The sequence below is a fragment of the Canis lupus genome, chromosome 12 (assembly GCF_048164855.1).
Source record: "Canis lupus baileyi chromosome 12, mCanLup2.hap1, whole genome shotgun sequence".
Taxonomy (NCBI): Eukaryota; Metazoa; Chordata; class Mammalia; order Carnivora; family Canidae; genus Canis; species Canis lupus.
In genome coordinates this window covers 25,596,381-25,621,186 of record NC_132849.1, presented here as the reverse complement: position 1 = coordinate 25,621,186, position 24,806 = coordinate 25,596,381, and the positions used below count along the sequence as shown (strand labels likewise).

The 24,806-nt window shown below is 49.7% G+C and overlaps 1 protein-coding gene across 2 annotated transcripts; it reads right to left on the bottom strand.

The window, feature by feature from the left end:
* Positions 1-102: 102 nt before the first annotated feature.
* Positions 103-16,852, bottom strand: LOC140600675 (prosaposin-like). Of its 2 annotated transcripts, XM_072768902.1 has the most exons (8): positions 16,621-16,850; positions 15,997-16,103; positions 15,400-15,483; positions 14,087-14,255; positions 4,515-4,621; positions 3,972-4,055; positions 2,664-2,831; positions 106-1,735 (listed from the first exon to the last, which is right to left on the bottom strand). In XM_072768902.1, exons 1-8 carry the CDS (start codon positions 16,670-16,672, stop codon positions 1,619-1,621), a joined length of 888 nt encoding a protein of 295 aa, XP_072625003.1. In that variant the 5' UTR covers positions 16,673-16,850; the 3' UTR covers positions 106-1,618. The 2 variants fall into 2 exon arrangements, with proteins under 2 accessions (XP_072625004.1, XP_072625003.1); XM_072768903.1 differs by lacking the exon at positions 15,400-15,483 and having other exon boundaries at positions 103-1,735; positions 16,621-16,852.
* Positions 16,853-24,806: the final 7,954 nt, after the last annotated feature.

The following is a 24,806-nucleotide window of genomic DNA, read 5'->3' as shown; positions in this document are numbered from 1 at the left end:
TTGCATTTTGAAGAGTACAGACCAGCTCCTGTGCTGAAAGTCAATTTGGGTTTCTCCAATGTTCCTCAGGATTTGTGTATTTGGGTCAGGAGGGGTAAAAAACACTCACCACCTGCCAGGTCTCTCTACTGTCATCTTAACTAATCACTATTTTAGTAATTAATTGCAGGGTGGTATTTGTGGGAATATAGATTGCAATTGTGTCTACATTCATATTTGGCATTGTACAGTAATATAACACCTTCCCCTTTCCCTTATTTTCTTTTTAAAGTTTTATTTATTTATTCACAAGACACACAGAGAAAGAGGCAGATACATAGGCAGAGGGAGAAGCAGGCTCCATGCAGGGAGCCCGATGCAGGACTCGATCCCGGACTCCAGGATCATGCCCTCGACCAAAGGCAGATGCTCAACCGCTGAGCCACCCAGGCAACCCCCTTTCCCTTATTGATTTATTTATCTCTACATGATCACGGATTCTACTTTACACAATAGATGAGAATCTACTACTGTCTTATCCATTTTAATACTCCACTTGCCCCAGATTTCACCATTGAGCATCTCTTTGAACTGCTTATTAGGTTGAATCCTGGTGGATGCACCAGTGCTCTTGGTGATGGCGAGCATGAATTCCCCTCTTTTCAGTAACAATCTCCTCCCAGATTTTCATGTCCACTCTTACCCAAGTGACTGTAAGATATAAATTCGGCCTCAGCACCTGGGATGTGCTCTAAATGGCTCAGGCTAATCTGCGTATCTCATGCCCACAGAACAAAAGATTGATTGCAGCACGGCACCTGCCTATTCAGGCCATAAAAACCCAATTAATGTTTGATGAAGTTTCTTGGGAAAGAAGTTTCCATTCATCTTCAAGGGAAGTGCTGGAAGAGAGGCCACCAAAGAACTCTCTTTCCCTCTGGATGACATAGTATAAAATGTCAAGAATGGACCTGATGGGGCCATTGCTGCTGCCCAGATGGATGCCTCAGAAGGAAGCTAGCCGGAGATCAATCTCACTATACAGCTGTGGGAGGACCTGAGAGAATGGTAGAGAAACAGGACTGGAGCTCTGGTGACAGTACTCATTTCTGGATAATTCTGTGCCTGAAGCTATCTATGGACTGTTTAATGATTTCATCCAATAACTTGCCTTATTCATTTAGGCCAGAATGACCTAAGATTTCTGTTGCTTCTAAGCAAAACAATCTTAAATAATACACTCCCCAAAATACCAACAGAAGCAAAAGATCGGTTTCTGCTCCTTAGGAACAAGAGCACTCTTAACTACAACTCTGTGGTTCTTTCCGCTGGTCTCAGAGCTCCTGGGGTATATTCACTGTACACTCCCGGCTCTTAGAAGATTGTGTGTCTCTAGTGAGGGCTTCATAGGCATTTCATGACTTTATGTGGAAGAGCTGCTAAGGTTGTCTTGTCCACTACATCCCCAGCTTCTACAAAAGAGTGTGGGACATACAATAAACATTCATTGAGTGAGTGCATAAGTCATCCAAGCCTGTTTTTGAGACCCTCCACTCAAATCCCGCAAAAGAAACAGAAGCTGTGGCCAAAAGCTTGCAAGAGATTTTATTCTCCTGCCAGGGGACAGCACTGCAAGGAGCTAGCTGAGAGAAACTGGAGGGTCTGTCCTGGATTTAGGAAGGCAGGAGCTGGCGGTGCCTGCTGGAGACTCTGTGCTTCTCCCCGGGGTGGAGTAAGGTCCCAGTTTCTTGATCACCTGGAGTGGGGAGAAGAAACAGCTGTGGCAGGTGTGGGGTCCCTGCAAATGTGCACTAAGCCACCTGCCCCTGCTGTTCACACCCAGAGTTACATCCTGGAACCCAGGCAGGAGCCTGAGGGAGTTTGGGGTTTTGGAGATGGAATCCACAGGCTCCAATGACAGGAAGTGGTGGGGACCTCGCATTACAAGGTGACCCCAGATCTGCCAGCATCAAGCCCCAAAGCCTCAGTCAAGGCAAGACTGGCTGCCAGAGCCACTCAGGGGCCCTTCTCTGCCCCCTGTCCCGTCACCCTGGCCTGATCTGTGGGCGCAGCATGGGCAGCCCTGGAGGGAGAGGCTGCAGAGCCCTCCCTGCCAGCGGGGTTCCTGAGCCCAGCTCTCTGGCCCCAGGTGTCCTGGGCTAGATGGTGCCTGGTTCCTGTTCCCAGGAACCGCTGCTGGGCTGGGGAGTCAGTCAGGGCTCTGACATCTATGATAACCCAGTCTGAGGCCACTTCCTTGGTGGTAACCTCCTTACACATAATCATCTCACTCAAGCGTTACTCAAAGAAGAAATCAGGATTATTATCCCCTTCACAGTAGGGACGCTCAAGTTCACAGGTGTTAAGCTACTTGCTCAAGTGCATGGCTGACCAGAGATGGAGCCTGATGTCACCCAGGGTTGCCTGGGACATAAGCCCAGGCTCTTAGTGAGTATTTCTCAGCCATGTCTAGCTACAGCTCACCTGCCCAACTCCTGCTCAATTTCCACACAGTTCGAGGAGGAATGTGTCTCAATAAGGGGACCTGGAGGGACAAGTATGAGGTATTGCTGACATCTCTATGACAGACAAATATCTCTGTTTTTTTTTAACGATGTGGCACCTGCTTGTGGATATGACCTGCACACTCTAGGAATGACTCTCTGCTTCACCTCTGTACTTACCTGCCTAGGGGAGCATATCCTGAGTATCACACAGATTCGCTTCGCAGGTTCAACATTCACGATGCAGTAAGTGATTTCCCCCAGAAATTTGCGGATGGTTTCTTTGCAGTGATTTTCCAGGAACGGAAACTTTGAGCACACCAGTGATGCAACTTTTTCAAAGGCTTTCTGCAAGAGCAACACCACCATAACCAGGGACAGGAATTAGCTGAGTTCTGCCATGCACAGACCCTTGAAGCCCCCAGCTGCTCCTGGCCCTGGGCCCCTCTGACTGTGGGCATGCTGGGAGGAGGCCCTGGTATCAGATGGCCATGGAAGCAGAGGCTGGAGAGACCGGAAAAGGCCCTCATGCCCAGTCCCAAGGCCCTGATCCGGGCCTGGCCAGGAGGGGCTCAGGAGACCAGGACAGTTGGCTCTGTCCTGTGTCAGTCCCTGGTGCATCAACACCCCAGGCCCACACTGTCTTATGTGTGGAGCACAGTGCCCCCTGCTGCTAGACCCACAGTCAAGTTCTGCCTACCGAGCCCCCTGGGTCCCAGGCCTGGCAGGGCTCAGGCTCAGGTGGGGTGGGGAAGGTTAGGAGACAGACCTTGGAGCCTTGGCACGTTCCATTTTGCAGTATCGTCTACTGCCATCACAGGGGAGAAGGCTACAGCTGAGTGCCCAGGGCTCAGGGTGGGCCCTGCAGCACCCAGAAGCTGAGCAGCGCCAGGGAAGGAGGACAGAGAGGGAGGGAGGGAGGGTGAAACGAGGCTTCCTGGGAGGAACACATCCACTTGTTCAGCACTTGCTCAGGGCCAGATGGGGAGCTCAGCACGTCCCACCCCTCAGCTCCTTCTAAAGGCTTAAGGAAGTAGTTGGGGGATTGATATCCATCCCATTGCACAGAGAAGGAAACTGAGGCTCTGAAAGCATTAGCACTTGGCCCAGCCATGCACCTAGGAATTGGCAGATCTGGGGTTGGTCAGCTCTGACCCAGGTCCGCCCAGACCCAGCCTGGAAAGCTTTGCCTAGATATACCCAGTGAGGATAGAGCGATAGATTCCCACTTTCCGGGAACAAGTTTCCTTCAACAATGTATTGGAAACCATGCACACTCTTCTTACTACTTTCCTGCTCCCGGAGCACACAATTCAGGGAATTCTCAGAAGTCAACCCCCAGATAAACCAGGGCCCCACACATCCCCTGCTGAGAAGCTCTGGCCCAACAAGGGATCATTCTCTCCCCCAGCTCCCCAAACCGGTTGTGCCCCAAACCAAACACTATTGACCAACCAGCAAGTTGTTCCCCAAACCATAAAGTCTCACCTGAATTAGGTTACCACCTAGGCAATTCTTCAGCCAGTTAACTATCAATTTACATAAATCGCATTGGTCGAACTGAGGGTCACCCTGTAGAAAAGGAAGAACCCCAAGGGTGATCGCTCAGAAACCCCAAGAGCACCTGAGAGACTCCTGAAGGGACTCTTAGAGCCTCCTAGGACAACAGGATTATCTATGGACTTCCTATTCTTTAGGATTGAAGCAGGTTGGCTGGCATCTGCCCACCCTCCTGCTAGTCCCAGAGGGCTGATGCACCCCACAACCTGCCCCATACTCACAGCACCTTACCCACCCCAGCACCTGCCCCTCTTCTGGTCTCTGGTCAGACCCCAGAGGAGCCTCTTAGAGTGGGAGAGGGGAGCTGCCACCCAGACCAAGGTACTCCCCTCCCTCAGCTAGATACAGGCCAGGCACAAGCATCTTCAGCCCACAGCCCTGCCTTCCCTCCAGCTGATGGATACGTGCAGCTCCCAGGGCAGAGAAAATGGGAAGGGGCTGTGGGAAGTAAACAGAGGGCCAACAGTGAACCTTGGCTGCCAGCTGGGCCAGGACCTCGAAGAAGTGCTCTTCCTGACACATGTCAGCGGTGAATAGGTCATCATGGTCCTCAGGAGTCAGACCAGATAAAGTCAGACCTGGGGAAGAAACATTTCAGCAGCCCTCCACAGGTGGAAGAGGACGGAAAGTCAGAACTCCTGGCTGGTGGGGAGCCCAGGAGGTGGCCAGAGCCCCAGACAGGGGTGGCGCTTGGTGAGGGGTCCAGAAGGCCTGTCCTCACACTGCCCTGAGGCTGCCCTCACCCAGGCTCTGTGCAAAAGTCACGCTCTCAAGTTCTTTCTGGAAAGCAAGTGGAAAGGTTATACAGCACCACAACCATTCAAGCAACCCCTTCTCTCTCTCTGTCCCCCATGTCTCTTTCTCACACAAACGCACACACACGCACAGATTTGACCTAAAAGGAACCTTTCCTCAACTCCTCTCTTAGGTCTTTCCTGTCTCTTGTTTTCCCCTAGAGAATCAACACAGGGTCCAGCCCAACCCACTCTCCAGAACTGTCCCTACCTTCAGCTAAGGTGGAGCTGCCAGGATCACGTGGGGAATGTCCTTACCTGGGGTGGCCAGGGGCACGGAGTGAGGAGCAGGAGGGCCCAGGAGGTCATGGCGAGGCAGCTGCTGACACACCCTCACACCCCCTTTATGCAGGCTGGACACCTCGCATCTGACCTTGCCGGCTCCTACTCCTCTTCTAGGCCACCTCCCCAGGTCCCTGGGTTTACCACAAATGCCACCAGTTTGTGGAGAAGTGGGGGGAGGACAGGCTCCACTATCTCTCTTCCCTCCCCACACACAGAGCTTTCCTAGCTGAGTGCAAGGTGGCTGGAGGGCACAGCTGCCATGATGCCTCCACCCTGCCCTGGATGTGGTCATGGAAGAGCCATCCTTGCACCTGAGGGCTCAGGGAGGCACCTTGACTATGAGCATCCCATCTCCCACCCCTTCCCCCACCTCCCAGGGGTCTGTGCAGGTGTCCCTCCCCCAGCCATCCCCATTTCCCTGCTCTCCCCCAGCCATTTCAGCCCAGTAGCTCTAGCAGACTCCACCAGATTTAAAGACAGGTGCTCAGGGCAGATGCTGACAGCTCCTCCCAGCCCTGCCTTCTAGGGTGGGGGACACCCAGCATGAGCTCAAGGACTCCCTGTGTCCCCAGCCCCTCACCAGCCTGCTGGCCAGCATCGTGGAGGCAGGCTCTTCCCTCAGAGCCACCTTCAGCCCCGCCTGTCAGGGCCCTGGGCCACAGGGAGACACAGCCCGTGGGAAGGAGGTGAGTCCCGGCCAGGGGTCTAGGCCCAGCTCCCGGGCCCCTGACTCCCCATCTGTGCACCACGGTCACGGCCCTCATCCGTAATAACCGTGGCGGCTGCCCACTTAACAGCCAGTATCAGATAAGTAAGAGACCATCGTTTAGGGTAAGTCGGTCCCAGACATTGTGCAGAACATCCTCCTGCTACGGCATGTGCCCTCCTTACCTGACACCCACATTCAACTGGGCATCCCCTCATTTGTCTGGTGCCTTCACCCACCTCCTTCATGCCTCAGACCAGGACACTGGGTGCAAATTGCAGGGGACCTGACCTCTGCCACCAGGCCTGCGGGGGACACTGTGGGCACCAGAACGCGCCTCCCACCTCCTATTGGGTCTTTCCCCCCCAGCTGCTTAGATGGCACAGCCACCCAGGCAGGACCAGCTGACAGGGTCCCCTCACACCCCCAGCCCTGCATCCCCTTTAATGTGTCTCTGACGACTGCACCCCTGCCACTTATCCGAGAACCCCATCGTGGGCCAACAGCCTTGTTCTCTAAATCACTCTACTTTCCTGAGCCTATTCAGAGCCCTGCTTTCCACTTAGCCTCTGCTTAGAAGGGATGAGGGTGGGGTCCCAGGCAAGCAGGCCCTTGACAAGCTGGGGGCTCTAGAGCAAGGGTCTCTATCTCTTGGAGCCTTAGTTCCCTTTCTTTCAAATGCGTGTAGTGTATCCTGTTCATAGGGCTCCCATGTGGCATTTCTTTGTGCATGTGGAAGCTTTACAGCCTGTGCTGTGCTGGCAGAGGGAGGCTGGTGTTAGGGCATCCTTCCCCAAGGTGGCTTCTGTGAGTGCTGCTCCTGTGGGAGGGTAACTGGTGCTATGCGAGGGAGTGGAAGGTTTGGGTTCTGTGCTCAGGAGGAAATACCAGGCTCAGAAGGTGCCACAGGCCTCCTCCCCATGGGACTCCTCAGCACCCTCAACATGGTAACATGTCTTACCCTATTATTAGCATCAGAAACGCAAAAATGAACATTATGACCATTCTTACAGGGAAGATAACTTTTATATTACGAATAATTGTATGCCAATAAATTAGAGAACTTACGTTGAAATGGACACATCCCTAGAAGGATACAAACTACTGAAACAGAATGAATAGAGTGCAAAATTCAAAAGACCTATATATAATAAGTAAAGTAATAGAATTAGTAATGCCATGTATACCCAGGAAGAAGACCCTAGGCCCGATATTTTTACAGATGAATTCTATCAAACATTAAAAAAAGAATTAATACTAATTCTTCTCAAACTCCTCCAAAATATAGAAGAGGTTGCTCTGATGTCAATACTAGAAAAATACAACAGGAAAATTACAACTGGGAAAAGTACAGACCAGTATCTCCTATGAATATGGATGCAATATTCCTCTACAAAACCCTAGCAAACTGGATCCAGTAACATATCAAAGAATTCTATACCATGACCAACTAGAATTTATCTGGTAATGCAAAGTGATTTAACACCTAAAACTCATTTATGTGATTCATTATAGCAATAGAATAAATAATATAAAGTGCATGATCCTCTCCATGAACACAGAAACATCATTTGATAAAACTCAACCTCCATCCACGTTAAGACACTCACCAACTAGAAATGGAAGGAAGTCCTGCACCTAATACATTGCATCTATATAATCTCCTAGCTGACATCATACTTCATGATGAAAAACTAAATACTTTCTCCCAAAGGTCAGGAGCAAGACATGGATGTCTGCTCTCGATACATCTATTTAGTGTTGCACTCATGACACTAAGTATAAAATTAAGAAAGAATGGGCAGCTCGGGTGGCTCAGTGGTTTAGCGCCACCATCAACCTAAGGTGTGATCCTGGAGACCCAGGATCGAGTCCCATGTCAGGCTCCCAGCATGGAGCCTGCTTCTCCCTCTGCCTGTGTCTCTCCCTCTTTTTCTCTCTGTGTCTCTCATGAATAAATAAATAAAATCTTTAAAAATAAAATAAATAAAATTAAGAAATAAAATGAAAAAAATCCATCTGTTAAAAAAGAGGATGTATGGTTATCTCTAGTTACAGATGACATCTCCTGTACATAGAAATACTGAAAAATTCCACAAAATGAATCAACACTGAGATGTGTCTAGACCTGCATTTTCAAGTGATTCAGACTGCCCAACACAACTTTCATAGATTAAAATTAATTCATGGTAGTGTTAGACCTCTAAGTGTATTTTATGTAAATTGATTAATCTGAGTTGGAGATTGTTCTTGTATAATTATTCTAAAATCTCTATAAAAGCATGCTAACAGGCTGCACTTAAAAAGCGTCATACCCTTTCCACTCATAAGAACATCCAAACATGGGCAGCCCGGGTGGCTCAGCAGTTTAGTACCACCTTCAACCCAGGGCCTGATCCTGGGGACCTGGAATCGAGTCCCATGTCGGGCTCCCTGCATGGAGCCTGCTTCTCCCTCTGCCTGTGTCTCTGCCTCTCTCTCTCTCTGTATGTCTCTCATGTATGAATAAATAAAAATCTTTAGGGATCCCTGGGTGGCGCAGCGGTTTGGCGCCTGCCTTTGGCCCAGGGCGTGATCCTGGAGACCCGGGATCGAATCCCACATCGGGCTCCTGGTGCGTGGAGCCTGCTTCTCCCTCTGCCTGTGTCTCTGCCTCTCTCTCTTTCTCTCTGTGTGACTATCATAAATAAATAAAAATTAAAAAAATAAAAAAATAAAAATAAAAATCTTTAATAAAAAAAAGAACATCCAAATATGTGGGCCACTTTTTAGAGACTTTGCCTTCACGCTAACCATCTTTTATAAGATTGTATGTAAGAAGGTACTCACTAAAGGAAATTAAGATTTTCAATACATGGTGCTCAGAAAACTGGAAAACCCATGGAAAAGAATGAACTTTTCACCACATACAAAATGTCATTAGAAATGCATTAAAGGGGGCAACCCGGGTTGCTCAGCAGTTTAGCGTTGCCTTCAGCCCAGGGCGTGATCCTGGAGACCCAGGATCAATCCCACGTCGGGCTCCCTGCACAGAGCCTGCTTCTCCCTCTGCCTGTGTCTCTGCCTCTCTCTCTCTCTCTCTCTCTCATGAATAAATAAATAAATAAATCTTAAAAAGAAAGAAAGAAAGAAAGAAAGAAAGAAAGAAAGAAAGAAAGAAAGAAACGCATTAAAGGGCAGCCTGGGTGGCTCAGCAGTTTAGCACTGCCTTCATCCCAGGGCGTGATCCTGGAGACCCAGGATCGAGTCCCATGTCAGGCTCCCTGCATGGAGCCTGCTTCTCCCTCTGCCTGTGTCTCTGCCTCTCTCTCTCTCTCATGAATAAATAAATAAATAAATCTAAAAAAAAAAAAGGAAAGAAAGAAAGAAAGAAAGAAAGAAAGAAAGAAAGAAAGAAAGAAAGAAAGAAAGAAAGAAACGCATTAAAGGGCAGCCTGGGTGGCTCAGCGGTTTAGCACTGCCTTCATCCCAGGGCGTGATCCTGGAGACCCAGGATCGAGTCCCATTTCAGGCTCCCTGCATGGAGCCTGCTTCTCCCTCTGCCTCTCTCTCTCTCTCTCTCTCTCTCTCTATCTCTCTCTCTCTCTCCCTCTCTCTCTTTCTCTGTGTCTCATGAATAAATAAATAAAACCTTTTTTAAAAAAAATCTTATTATAAAAAGGAATGGATTAAACACTTAGTGTAAGACTCAAGACTATAAAATTTCTAGAAGAAAACCCAAGGTGAAAGCTACATGACATTGAACTTGGCAATGGTTTCTTGGATATGATACTGAAAGCACAGCAAAATGGGCAAATACCATTTTATCAAACATAAAAACTTTGTGTGTCAAATGGCACAATTGACAAAGTAAAAGGGCGATTTATGGAATGAGAGCAAACATTTGCAAATCACATTTCTTATACTGGACTAACATCCAGAGTATACAAAGAACTGTTGAAACGCAACAACAAAACATCAAAACACTCAATTTTATACATTTCATTTTTTTTAAGTAGACTCCTACCCAACATGAGGCTCATACTCATGACCCCAAGAAAAGGGACACATACTCTACCCACTAAGCCAGCCAAGTGCCCCTCAAATCACTCAATTTTGAAAAGGGCAAAAACACGTTGAATAGGCAGTCTCCCCACAAGATATAGCAATAGCTAAGAAGTATATGAAATGATGCTCATCATCAATAATCATTAGGGAAATGCAAGGCAAAACCATAATGAGATAGCATCCCAAACCCAATAACCTGGCTCTTACCAAAAACTGAAAATTACAAGAGTTGCTGAAGATGTGCAGAAAGTATGCACTGTTGTTGTAAAATCGTTAAAACCACTATGTAAAGTAATAAGTAAATAATAAATGATAAATAAATAATAAACCCACTTCTGGATATTTATTCACAAACTAAGAAAGCAGAATCTCAAAGAGGTATTCACACACCCATCTTCATACCAGTACTATTCACAATAGCCAAGAGGTGAAAGCAACCTGAATGTCCATGGACAGATGATAGATAAATACAATGCAATATAAATATTTATGTGTGTGCTATTCAATCATAAAAAGATCAAATCCTGTCGAATGCCGGAACTTGTATGGACTTTGAGGACATTAAACTGAGTGAAATAAGCCAGTCACAAATAGGCAAATACTGCATGATTTCATTTCAATGAGTAGTCTAGAGGTGTCAAATTAATGGAAACATCAAATAGAACAGTGGTTTCCAGGCTTTGGGTCAAGGAAAAAAGAGAGTCATGGCTTAACAATGATTATGGAGTCCTGGTACCGTAGGATAAAAACTCCTAGATGTCTGTGTCACAACAGTGAGAATATACTCAACACTGCTGAGTGGACATTTAAATATTATTAAAAGTGTAAATTTTGTGTTGTGTATTTTTTACAATGTAAAGAATAGCGATCCCTGATAAAGGAGTTAGTTGGTCTCACAACTCAATCACACAAGCGCTTTTCCTTAAGATAAGCAACAGACCTCTCTGTGCAACACAAGTGTCTATGCATACTCCTATCTCGTCATGCAGAACACCATGAAGACATGTATTCATGCGATAACATTTAATAAAATTGATAATTTTTGCTTCTTGTACAAACAGAGGGGATTTAGGGTGCTAGCATATTTCATGTGATATTACTAGCATTTGGTAGATTGTCAGTTGCTTGAGGTAAGTGCTCCTTCACTTGTTCCCTATCCTGACACCAGGATGTAACACAGAGCTGGGACCCTGTCCAGAGGTCTGTGAGAAGCCACTGGAAGGTGAGATGTGGTTTGTAGGTTGGAAAGAGCCCAGGGCTGCCCTGTACAGAAGGGACCTAGGAGCAAAGGCAGAAGGAAGTCTGAAGACGCCCAAGGAGATGGTTGCAGAGCCTGGCCAGGGCTAAGCTGCTTTGCACTAGGATGAGGCTACTCCAAATTGCCAGGAGGGGGGGGTCATTCGCCCCAGCTGGGGTCAGAGAACTAGGAAGTGGTCAGGAGGGAGGGATGTCACATGACACCAGCTAGAGGCCTGGGTTGCCCAGGTGGTTCCCAGAGGAAATGTTAGAGAACTGAGAAGGGCCTAGGGGAGAGAAGGTACCCCAGAGGAGTCTGTATTAGGACTCAAGTGCACGCATGCTCGTCCTGACAGGTGACCAGAGCTGGCTTGCGCCCTGCCCTTTACTAGCTGTTACCCCTAAGACTGAGGCCACCTTCTTCTGCTCCCACCTTTAGAAGTCCCTGCTCACCCTCCATCGTGCCCTGGAGCCATCCTCTCCCTCCCCAAGGCCTCCCCTGAGGCTGTTCCTCGGGTCTCTCCTACACTGTGGGCCTCGGACCTTTTCTGGGACCATTGTCATCCACGCGGACACACACCTTACACACAGACCTCATCTCACATGGCCTGCAGCTCTGCCTCACTGGCTCCAGTTCTTGACATGAACCCCCTCCTAAAGCCACCCCCGCCTGCCAACATCACACATATCAATCAATATGTGTTTTGTGGGAACGTATTTTGCAGCTATGTCTACTTATATAAGTTGGCATCTATACTAAAGTAATACTTCTCCTTTTCCCTTATTTGATTATTAATTTATTATTTAAATCTCTATGAATTCATGGATTCTAATTTAATCAATGCATTATAATCTGATATTGCCCTTATCTGTTTTGATACTCAAATGCTTCCAGATTTCATCGCTGGGAGTCTTGAATTGCTCTTATGATTAAGTTCAGACCAATGCACCATTGCTTTTTACGCTGACCATGATGCCTTTCCCTGCCCCAGCAATGATCTCCACCCAGGTATTTGTGTCCATTCCCTCTCAAGTGATTAGGTAACAGAGTTGTGCCTGACTTGGCTCACACTAATCTATATATCCATTGCACTTGGAACCTATTGATTATTCCCATAGGGAAACTGGCCTATTGGACTAATGAGAACATTGGAGATATCTGATTGGGCTACGGGGAAAGAAGTTCCATTCTTTTCTAAGGGAGCTGCTGGAAGAGAGGCTACCAAAGAATTCTCTTTCTTTCTAGAAGACATAGTATAAAAAGTCAAGTTTCGATCTGATATAGTTATTGCTGCTACCCAGAAGGAATCAATCTCAGTATGCAGTTGTGGGAGGACCTGAGAGAATAGCAGAGAAACAGGACTGGAGCTCTGGTGACACCACAAATTTCTGGATCATTGTGTGCCTAATGGTATAAATGGACTCCTTAATGATTTGAGCCAATAAATTGTCTTATCACTAAAGCCAGAATGACCTTGTTGTTTCCAAGCAAAATAATCCTAAATAATACACTCCCCAAAGAACAGCAAAGGTTGCCTGCAGACAGAAGTGAGTATGGGTTTCTGTTTTTTAGGACAAAGAGCATTCTTACCTACAACCCTATTGTTCTTCCCCACTGATCTGAGAGCTTCTAGAGATATATTTACTGTGTCCCCAGCTCTTAGGGAACTGTGTATCTCTAGTGAGGGCTTCATAAGCATCTCATGACTATATATGGAGGAGCTGCTAGCAAAGTCTTGTTCACCACTACATCCCCAGCTTCTAGAACAGTGTGTGGAATATACAATAAACATTCATTGAGTGAGTGCATAAGTCACCCAAGCCTGTCTCCGAGCCCCTCCACTCAAATCCAACAAAGGAACAGAAGCTCTGGCTAAAAGCTTGCATGATATTTTATCTCCTGCCAGGGGACCGCACTGCAAGAAGCTAGCTGAGAGAAACTGGAGGGTCTGTCCTTGATTTAGGAAGGCAGGAGCTGGCGGTGCCTGCTGGAGACTCTGTGCTTCTCCCCAGGGGTCACAGGGCTCAGAGGCTCGGACACCTGGAGTGGAGAAGAGCCAGCTGTGGCAGGTGTGGAGTCCCTGCAAATGTGCACTACAGCCACCTGCCCCTGCTGATCACACCCAGAGTTACATCCTGGAACCCAGTCAGGAGCCTGAGGGAGTTTGGGGTTCTGGAGATGGAAATCACAGGCTCCAGTGACAGGAAGTGGTGGGGACCTCGCATTACGAGGTGACCCCAGATCTGCCAGCATCAAGTCCCAAAGCCTCAGTCAAGGCAAGACTGGCTGCCAGAGCCACTCAGGGGCCCTTCCCTGCCCCGGGTCCCTGTCCAGAGGTCTGGCCTGTCTGTGGGCGCAGCCTGGGCAGCCCTGGAGGGAGAGGCTGCAGAGCCCTCCCTGCCAGCGGGGTTCCCGAGCCCAGCTCTCGGGCCCCGGGTGTCCTGGGCTAGATGGTGCCTGGTTCCTGTTCCCAGGAACCGCTGCTGGGCTGGGGACAGGAGTCAGTCAGGGCTCTGACGTCTATGATAACCCAGTCTGAGGCCACTTCCTTGGTGTAACCTCCTTACACATAATCATCTCACTCAAGCGTTACTCAAAGAAGAAATCAGGATTATTATCCCCTCCACAGTAGGGACGCTCAAGTTCACAGGCGTTAAGCTACTTGCTCAAGTGCATGGCTGACCAGAGATGGAGCCTGATGTCACCCAGGGTTGTCTGGGACATAAGCCCAGGCTCTTAGTGAGTATTTCTCAGCCATGTCTAGCTACAGCTCACCTGCCCAACTCCTGCTCAATTTCCACACAGTTCGGGGAGGAATGTGTCTCGATAACGGAGCCTGGAGGGAGAAGTATGAGCTGCTAATGACTTTCTCTATAACAGATGTATTTCCAAGTTGTTATACCGTGTTGCACATGCTTGGGGACATGACCTGGGCCCTCCAGGAATGAGTCTCTGCTGTCACCTGTGTACTCACCTATATCAGGTCTGCACATCCCGAGTTTCATACAGATTGCCTGAGGGGATTTGTCATTCAGGATACGCAGGGTGATGTCACTAAGATATTTAGTGATTATTTTGTGGCATAAATGGGTCAACACAAATGTCTCCTCGCACAGGAGAGATGCAGCATGCTTGATGGCTTCCTGGAGGGGCAGAACCACAGAAAAACAGGAATCCGGTAAGTTCTGCCCCACCCAGACCCCTGAAGCCCCCAGCAGCTCCTGGCCATGGGCATGCTGGGAGGAGGCCCTGGACTGTGGGCATGCTGGGAGGAGGCCCTAGTGCCAGGTGGCCTTGGAAGCAGAGGCTGGAGAGGCCGGGATGGGCCCTCATGCCCAGTCCCAAGGCCCTGATCCAGGCTAGGCCAGGAGAGGCTCAGGAGACAAGGACAGTTGGCTCTGTCCTGTGTCAGTCCCTGGTGCATCATCACCCCAGGCCCACTGTCTTGTGTGTGGAGCACAGTGCCCACTGCTGCTAGACCCACAGTCAAGTTCTGCCTACCAAGCCCCCTGGGTCCCAGGCCTGGCAGGGCTCAGGCTCAGGTGGGGTGGGGAAGGTTAGGAGAGAGAGTTTGGAGCCTTGGCACATTCCATTTTGCAGTATCGTCTACTGCCATCGCAGGGGAGAGGCTACAGCTGAGTGCCCGGGCTCAGGGTGGGCCCTGTAGCACCCAGAAGCTGAGCAGGGTCAGGGAACAGAGGAGAGGGAGGGAGGGAGGGAGGGAGGGTGAAACGAGGCTCCTGGGAGGAACACATCCACTTGTTCAGCACTTGCTCAGGGCCAGGTGGGGAGCTCAGCACATTCCACCCCTCAGCTCCTTCAAAAAGATTAAGGAAGTAGTTGGGGGATTAATATCCATCCCATTGCACAGAGAAGGAAACTGAGGCTCAGAAAGCATTAGCACTTGGCCCAGCCATGCAGCTAGAAGTGACAGATCTGGGGTTGGTCAGCCCTGACCCAGGTCCCTCCTGGCCTCACAGAGCTTTCCCGTGGACACATGCGGTGGGGCTACAGGGGAGAGGGTCCTACCTTCTCAATGAATAAGTTTCCTTTAACAATGTGTTAGAAACCATGCACACTCTTCTTCATCATCCATGCTCCCAAAGCTTCAAGATTTCATGGGATCCTCTGAATTCCCTCCCCAGAGAGGGGAGTGGGGCCCACAGATCCCCTGCTGAGAAGCTCTGGCCCAACCAGGGATCAACCCCTCCCTCAGAGCTGCCCCCCCCAAATCCCCACTCATGCCCTTGACCACCCTCAGGTGGATCCCCAACCATAAGGCCTCACCTCTGTGATATACTCTCCCAGGTATTTCATCAGCAACCTGATTATAATCTTACAAGGTATACAGGTGAAGATCATCTGGTCATCCTGTCAGAAAATGATGCCCCCTGAGGTGATCTCTCAACACCCCCCATAACCCATGGCAGGGCCCCACGAAGGGGCTCCTCAGTGCCTTCTAGGCCAGGAAGATCACCTATGATCTTTTGGTCCATTAGGGCCTGAACCCAGCTGGCTGGCACCAGCCCACCGTCCTGCTAGTCTTAGAGGGGCTGACAGCCTAGAACCTGTCCCATACCCATAGCACCGTACCCACCCCAGCACCTGCCCCTCTACTGGACTCTGGTCAGATGCAGAGGAGCCACCTGGTGGGAGGGAGCAGTCAGCCAAACCAAGGTACCCCCCACCTCAGGCAAGAGTATCCACAAAATCAGTATCTTGAACCCACACACCTACCTCCCCTCCCACCAGGAGAGCACTAGGAGCCCTGCCTAGTGCTCCTAGGGAGGAGACACTGGCCCCAGCCCAGGGTGGGGGGGGGTGCGGTTGGCGGGGAGGGTGAAGGAGGTGCCGAGGGAGGTGAGCAGGGAGCCAGCTGCTTACCTTGGATGCCTCCTGAGCCGGGACCTCAAAGAAGTGCTCTTCCTGACACATGTCAACCGTGGACAGATCATCATGGTCCTCAGGAGTCAGACCAGAAAAGGTCAGACCTGGGGAAGAAACAGCATCAGCATCTGTCCACAGGTGGAAGAGGACGGAAAGTCAGAATTCCTGGCTGCTGGGGAGCCCAGGAGGTTGCCAGAGCCCCAGACAGGGATGGGGTTTGGTGAGGAATCCAGGAGGCCTGTCCTCACACTGCCCTGGGGCTGCCCTGATCTAGGCTCTGTGCAAAAGGCAGGCTCTCAAGTTCTTTCTGGAAACAAAAGGAAAAGATTAGCCCCCCATCACCTGTGAACCTCTTTTCTGCTCTGATTTCTCTCTTCTGCTGGTCTTTGTTCTTTCTCTCTCTAAACATACACACACACACACACACACACACACACAGAGAGAAATTTGCAGACTGCTCTGAAAGGCTACTACCCTTTATCTACTTTCAAAGGATGTCTTCCTTTGTCTCTCACATTCTCCAAAGAATTCAAGTCAGGTGCCCAGGCAACCCCCTCTCCAGAACTGTCCCTACCCTCAGCTAAGGAGGAGCTGCCAGGATCACGTGGGGAATGTCCTTACCTGGGGTGGCCAGGAGCACCGAGGCGAGGAGCAGGAGGGCCCAGGAGGTCATGGCGAGGCAGCTGCTGTGACACCCTCACACCCCCTTTATGCAGGCTGGACACCTCGCATCTGACCTTGCCGGCTCCTGCTCCTCTTGTAGGCCACCTCCCAGGTCCCTGGGTTTACCATAAACACCATCAGTTTGTAGAGAAATGGGGGGAGGAGAAGTTTCACACTACCTATCTTCTCCCTCCCCCACACACACTGCTAGAGCTTTGTGAGCTGATTGGCTGGGATAGGAGGGCAGTAGCTGCTATCAGCCTCCCCGCCTCACAGGATGTGGTGGTGGCTGTTCTGGAGCAGCCTTCTCCAGGCAGCTTGTAAGCACTGCTCTGATGCGAGGGTAACAGGTGCTGTGGAGGGGAGTGGGGAGTGGGGGAGTTCCTGTCCTCAAGATTAAATCCCAGGCTAGGACGGTACCACAGGCCTCCTCCACATGGACTCCTCAGCACCCTTAACACACCAGCGTCTCCTCTGTAGCCCCCAATTTCTCACCCTTTCCTAACCTCATTGGTCACAAAATTTTCTGGTTCAGGAGCTATTAGAGGGATTGAGAGACACTAGCTGACCTAGTCACCGGCTTGGGATGTGCGTGCATGCGGCCTGCTGGCCTGGCAGCTTGTGGAGCCTGAGGGGCAGCTGACATGGAGACTTCTCACAGACACCCAGACACAGTCCCCTGCCCCAGACTGTCAGATGAGGTCCTCCTTATACTCACTTTCTTTCTACTCCAAGTGGGCAGAGTAGAGAGCGGGCAAAGCAGCTCTCTCTTTGCTTTGCATCTCTCTGAAGATGCAAAACATCTTCTCATCTCCTATGTCCAACTCCACACCCCGGACTCACAAGTACCCACAACCCAACCTTCTGGTTCTTTCTTTGACTCCACTTGGATCCCCACTTCATGATCTATAGCTGGAGAGGCCCTTCTCTGCTCTATCATCAACAAATTGCATTTAAATTTTTGGCCTGTATTTATGAATAGCATAAGGATATTTCTAAATTGCTTTCCTTACAAAAAGCAGAAGGACACAGATATAACGGCCCCCACCTGCCCACCTCCCCCCAGTTCTCCACTATTCCATGGTCTCAATCCTCAGGAAAAACTACTGTTAAAACTTGCTTTTTTATCTTTCTGAACAAGCATAGTATATATGCATTGCTCCACTCTTAGTTACAAAATGTAAAACATATTCAAGGATGTGCACAAAGCAAAAGGGACAGCTCGGTTGCTGCCTCTGAACGAAGCACCCATGTCACCACAACCCAGGCTAAGAACCCTGCCAGCGCCCCAGAAGCCCACTTACCTCCCCTCTCCTCCCCGAAGATGACACTAGCCTGGCCTTAATGATACTCACCTCCTTGCTTGTCTCTGTAGAAATCATCTGAGCACATGCTCTTAAACACTGTAGGCCCATTTGCTCTACTCTTGCAATGTAAGTAAATGGAACAAGACATGCTACATTCTCTGTGTCCGGCTGACTGTGATTAGCATTAATGTGTGAGAGATTCATGCGTGTTGTTGGGTGCAGGAGGCATTTGTTCCTTTCGTGTTCCTGGGGTTGCCTGTGGGGCAACTACGCCATTGTGTTAAGTTTCCTTAATTAATTGATTCTCCTACTGATGGATGTTTTGAGCTGGTATCAGTTTTGACCGTCTGATGCACACTCATTATCTTTCTTTTTTACACCTTTATTAAGATATGGTTAAAGTACACTCACCTGCATGCATTGATAGTGTACAACCTTGACTATCAATGACACTATGGTAGCTATCAAGAAGGTGGACATGTTCATCACTTCCTTGTGTCCTTTTGATAAATGAATCGATACATGGTGGATGGATGGACAGATGATGGATGGATAGATAGATAAAGGGAAGGATTAATAGTGGGTGGATGGATGGATGCAGTTGGTGCAGAATGAAGAAGTGAAGGAAGGAGACCTGAATGATACATGGATTGGTTGGATGCATGGATGGATGGATGACTGGAAAGAGCTCCACATGATATAGCTTCCTCTCACTTTGTGGATGCACCTCCCTGGATACCTTCTAAACTACTTGTTAACAGGTACACTTCCTGCATCAACTGACCCCAGGGGCTCCTTCCAGTGCCACGATAGCCTGCTGATGCTGGAACCTGACCAGTGGTTGAGAAATGATGGACATACCTGCTTTGTGTTTTGGATAGAAGCTCCTGAATGCAGCACTCTGGACAACTGAACAGATCAGATGGGGAGAACTGACTCACAAACCTCTCATTGATGTTCCCGATCAAAGCTGAGGTCAGACTCCTGACCACAAGGCTGCCACCACTTGAGTGATATCTTAGATAATGACACAGAGGAGAGATCAGAAGTTTCTCAAAGTCTTAGAAAACATCATCAGAACTACCCAAGACCAGTGTCTCAAGTTCCCAGGCCGCAAGACGGGCCCAGCTTCACCAAGGGCTTTGCTCTCAGATGTTACTGTTTTTATATCACAGTCTCTCCCCGTATCTACTCGTGCTCGATGCTCAGTGAAATAAGCCAAACACAAAACAATTACTATGTGACTCCACTCATAGGAGTCACGGAGGGTAGTCAAATCATAGAGATGGGATGTACAGTGGTAGTTGCCAGGGGCTGGGAGGTTAGGGAGTCATTGGTTTCTTTTTCCCTCTTTTTTTTTTTTCTTCTTTGATTAGAAGTTTTTATTTAAATTCTACTTAGCTAACATGTATGGGAAAATTGGTTTCAAGGGAGGTATTTGTTTTTGATGAATACAGACTTTATTTTGAAAGACCAACAAGTTCTGGAGATGGATGATCATGATGGTTACACAATAATGTGATTGGACTCGACACCACTGAACTGGACACTTAAGAATGGTTATGATGAGGGCAGCCCGGGGGGGTGCTCAGCGGTTTAGCACCACCTTCAGCGCAGGGCATGATCCCGGAGACCCCGGATCGAGTCCCACCTCAGGCTCCCTGCATCCCTGCATGGAGCTTGCTTCTCCCTCTGCCTGTGTCTCTGCCTCTCTCTCTCTCTCTCTCTCTGTCTCATGAATAAATAAATAAAATCTTAAAAAAAAAAGAAAAGAATGCTTATGATGGGAAACCTGCACAGATACATTTTGCGATTCAGAAAGAATGGCTCACAATCCAGGGAGAAGAAAGACACCCACTCCTTCATGAGAGTAAAGGTCAAAAGGACATCTTTAGAGCTATTTTACACTGGCCTTTCAAAACTGTAAAATAGGGGCAGCCCCGGTGGCTCAGCAGTTTAGTGCCGCCTTCAGCCCAGGGTGTGATCCTGGAGACCCGGGATCGAGTTCCACGTCAGGTTCTTTGCATGGAGCCTGCTTCTCCCTCTGCCTGTGTCTCTGCCTCTCTCTCTCTTTCTCTCTCTGTCTCTTTCTGTCTCTCATGAATAAATAAAATATTTTAAAAAACTGTAAAATATACACAATAGACATCCATCCTTTCAGTCAGTCTTAGACTGAACCTAGTTTAAAAAAGTCCTAACAAAAAAAAAAAAAAAAAAAAAAAAAAAAAAGTCCTAACAAGCCCACAAACACAGATGTGAAGGGGATTCTTTGAGACATTGTTCCTCTTCCAAACACTTGAAAGTAATCCATCACTGGGGCAATGAGTACAGACTATGGTAGTACATAAAATGAAACTTATGCAGCCGGGGAAGAGTTAAAGCCCTGTTCTCTAACTCGGAAAAGAGCAACAGGCATAAGAGAGTCTCTGTTTTAGGAAAAGATGGCTCTCTATTTCATTAGTGTTCTATTCCATCGACCAGATCACAAACTGGCTGGAAACAATACCCACTTAGGACCTCACAGTTCTAAGACCAGAAACCTGAGTGGGCCACAAGGCCCAGCCTGGACTCACTGCTGGAGGCTACTTCCCAGTTAGCAGAGCCCGCTCTGAAATTGGGGCCCCCCGGGGCCTTCCCCATCTAACGTGCCCACTGCTCATGGATTTCCTGCAGGAACCCTGTCACATGGTTCTCAGTGTTTCCTCCCACTATCTGCTCCCCTATCCATGTCACTGCCAAACTTTCAGGACGCTGACCCTCCCTCTTTTCAGCCATCTGAAGGGAGAGATTCCACCTGCGGACAGCCAGTCAGTGTATCCCACCACCCTGCCACACGCATGGGCTCGAGGATGGGCCTCCACCCCAGTTTGAACAATGAGATATGAGGTGTCTGCTGTGGCTTCAGGGAAGAAAGGCTCCCTCTGGCCAAGAGCAGGGCTACCAGAGGAGCCCCCATCCTGCCTCGACAGAGCCGGGTGAGCTGTGACATCTGGACTGGCTAACACAAGTCACTCCTATGGGGAGAGAGACACAGCTGCAGGAAAAAACCCTACAAAGCAGAGGACGGCAACAGAGAGAAGCCTGATCTTGGTGTCAGAATGGGAACCTATGCATCAAGCTTTGCCAACAACTACTTGATCTATTTCTGACTCTTTCTGGTATAAGTATTAGAACCAATTTTGCTCTTGTTCTTTAAAAAAAAGTAATACTAATCCTGATATACATATTTTTGCAAACAGAAATTCATTAATGAACACAAGGTAAGAGAAATGTTCCCCAAAGTCAAACTGTCTCTTGCTACTCTGACATCCTAGCCTCTCCCAACCGTGTTAGGGGGACATGTCTCTACTCTCTCCTTTCCTACAACTCGGCCTCAGTCCAGGGGGCAGGGCTGGGCCGAGGAGTGGCCAACACCTTGGGAGCTCAGGTCCCCACACCTTTCGTCGGGATTCTGAGGCTTTGTCAGAGGGTCAAGCCTGGCTGGCTGACTCCCTCATCCCTCAGGAGAAGAGTCTCCCAGACGCTCCCCAGACCTCTGCTCTGTTCATCCCGGGGCTACCATCCCAGGACAAGGGCAGGACAGAGTGTGTGTGGAACCCAGGAGGGTCATTCTGAGGCTCAAGCTGTGGCCCCCAAGCCAAAGTTCATGCAACTGCGCCAGTGCTGAGACATGTCACTAAGGACAGATGTCCATGGGGGCAAGAGGACGGAAGATGGACTCCACTAGGGACAAACTGGGAGACCTCCTTTGAGGATATGGAATTTAATCTACATTGAAAGGATGGAAAGAATCCACTGACTTCCTTCTTCCCTTGCTTCCTCCCGACTCCCTTCTTCGCTGGCTTCTGCCTTTGGCTAAGATGATTTGGGCTGCACACAAGAAAATATCTGACTAGAAATTGTATAAGCAGTAAAAAGAGCCCGGAAGTGTAAATGGGCACCTCAGCCAGCTCAGGCTTCTGAACTGCTTCTCTGGGCTTCTCGTGTTTCTCCCTTCTTGGGACACAATGGCTACATCACATCCTTGCATGGGAATGTCCAAAAGGAGATAGGGACATCTGTCCCCATCGGTCTCTTAACCAGGAGGACACATTGCCGAGACATACACCCACCCCTGCAGCCCCCAAGCAGGCTTCTTTCTGCTGGACCAGAACCTGAACACATACTTACTCCAAAGTAATTACTGGCAAAGGCCAATGGCGTGGCCTAACCTTGGAGCGTCCACAGAGCTGGCGCCTAGACTCAGCTCTCCTAACACCTAGACTCTGTGCTCTTCTCAAAGGCCTCTTCCGCCATCAGACCCTTGGTCACCGGAAACAACAACGCTGATGGCAGCATTGACCAGTACGGTGCCTCCTTGTACGTGGCAGCTCTTAATTCAGATCTGCAAAACATGGGCATAGGCTGCTGGTGTAGGGACGGAAAAACGGAACACGTTGTATATGGTGGGCAACTGGAGTGCTTTGGTAGAGCCCCTTACGCATTACCAAACTGAGGGACTTAAAACGAAAGAAATGGATTCCCTCTCCGGGCTGGAGGCTCAGAGGCCACCCATTACCCCACACTGAGGACCCCCATCCTGAAGTCACTACTGGGAAGGGGGCCCCAGGTGCCTCCTCCATCAAGCAGGAGCCAATAACCCCAGTGCTCTCCCTCTTGGGTCTCTGCAGGAGCCACTCCCTCCACCCACAGCACTTACCCAATCTCAGCCTTCAAAAACTGCCCAACTGCTAGACTCCCTGAAATCCCTGCCCAGCTGTCCTGTGCCCACCTCGCCCCCCAGATCTCCCATCTCCCACCCAAACCCCCAGATCTCCCCTCTTCCAGGGCAGTGCCCCACTCTGGTTACCGGTCTGTGCTCCCAAGGCACATGAAGTCCACCAGGGCAGTGAGCCCTGTGCTCCCACCTCCCAGACTACTCACTGGTATTGGGTCAAATCAGTGCATGGGTGAGAGCTAAACTCCAAGCCCCTACACCCCCCACCCCCACCCAGGGGAAAAGAGCAGTGCCTGGAAGGGCTCCCATGAGGCCTCCCAAGTTGCCATTTGCCAGGCACTCCCTGGGTTTTACCGCCAAGCCCCACACTTCAGTGGACAGTGTCAAGCCCAGAGCAGAGATTGGCTTGGTCGTGGGCCTGGGGAGGGAGGGCAGTCTTAGGCCCTTGGGGAGCAGCCCCAGGAGGATGTCCAGAGACACAGCCCAGACCCAGAGGAGTGACGAGGAAGAGGGCTCTTCACCTGCACCCCTCCAAGGAGACCCCGGAGATCTCCGCGCTGACCCCTGACAACACCCCTGACCCCTGTCCCAGCCCCCCAGTCCCCTCCACCCAGAATCTGCCAATCTCTCTCCACAGTCACACAGACAACCAAGTCTGGCAACTCCACTGCAGTAAGAAATGAATCCATTTACAAAAGAAAGGAGAAAAACAAACTTTGCCCCACCCCACCTGGCTTCTTTATCCCTTCTCTCTCTCTCTCTCTCTCTCTCTCTGTCTCCTTCCTGCCCTCCATTCTTCAAAATTAAATATACACAAACACTATTTTTACAATTTGTAAGTACATCACTCAGTGGCAGGAAGTACACTGAGGACTTTCTGAAGAACTGTTTTGCACATACTGCTTTTCCAGCCAATGTGCCTCCTCCCCTTCCCACCAGTAATGCACTGGGGGGCGGGGGGGGGGCATTCTCCACATCCCCACCAACACTTGGCTCTGCCTGCTTTTCCTAAGCCATCCTTGAGCCTGGGAAGAGTGGCTTTTTTGCTCCAGGCCACTGAGCTCAAGAGTCCAGCATCCTGTCGCAAGCACCATGAATGGACCACTCTTCACACCTTTGCTTCTCTGCTGCCCCAGGAATGCAGCTCTGATCTCCCAATTCAAACTCCAGTTGTCTCCACCAGGTCTGTGGATTGATTCGCTTTGGGGTAGATGTCACCCTGGACCCAGGGGTCGAGTGAGGGGGTCCTGGGGCCTTCTAATGCCAGGAGGGTGGCAAGGCAACCTTCTGGTTGCTTGGTCTGTTTGTTTTTTATTTCATTTATGTGTTTTGAGAGGCAGAACAGTGGGAGAAGGGGCAAGGGAGAAGAACAAGCAGATTCCCTGCTGAGTGTGGAGAGACACTCAGGACTCCTTCCCAGGACCCAGAGACCATGACTTGAGTGGAACTCAGATAGAGGCTTAACAGAATGAGCCACTCAGGCATGTGTGAAGCCACTTTCCTGCTGCGGGCAGGCAAGAACAGACTGGCCCCATGGGGACCGAGGCCAGCTGCGGACACACTGCTAGGCAGGAAGCACGAGTGGAAAGAGCATGGGCAGGAGAGACTGTCCCGCAGAACTATCCACCGTCCACGCACCCGTAGGGGAGCCATCGCATCAACAAACTCAAGTTCACGAAGCTCCAGACCTTGGGAAGCCAACAGTGTTTGCGTTGGTTGGTTGGTTGGTTGGTTGGTTTGTTGGTTTTTCCCAGAATAACTCTTTCTTCACTTACAGTGAGAAATAGATGTGCCAGCAGGTCAGGAGACTGATCTGTGCCGGCTGTCTCAATGTCCGTGTCCCTTGAAAAGCCCAACTTTGGGATCCCTGGGTGGCGCAGCGGTTTGGCGCCTGCCTTTGGCCCAGGGCACGATCCTGGAGACCCAGGATCGAATCCCACGTCGGGCTCCTGGTGCATGGAGCCTGCTTCTCCCTCTGCCTGTGTCTCTGCCTCTCTCTCTCTCTCTCTGTGACTATCATAAATATATAAAAATTAAAAAAAAAAAAAAAAAAAAAAAAAGAAAAGCCCAACTTTGCTCAGAGTTCGTGGTGACAGTTGTGTTTGGAGCGATGGGAACCA

What these genes read in the sequence shown, in the direction of transcription:
- LOC140600675 (XM_072768902.1), bottom strand. Translation starts at nt 16,672, where the DNA reads ATGACCTCCTGGGCCCTCCTGCTCCTCGCCTCGGTGCTCCTGGCCACC. An exon ending in GGTGCTCCTGGCCACCCCAG is followed by an intron (nt 16,104 to 16,620) that starts GTAAGGACATTC and finishes TTTCTTCCCCAG; the next exon opens with GTCTGACCTTTTCTGGTCTG. An exon ending in GATGTGCAGACCTGATATAG is followed by an intron (nt 4,622 to 14,086) that starts GTGAGTACACAG and finishes TTTCTTCCCCAG; the next exon opens with GTCTGACTTTATCTGGTCTG.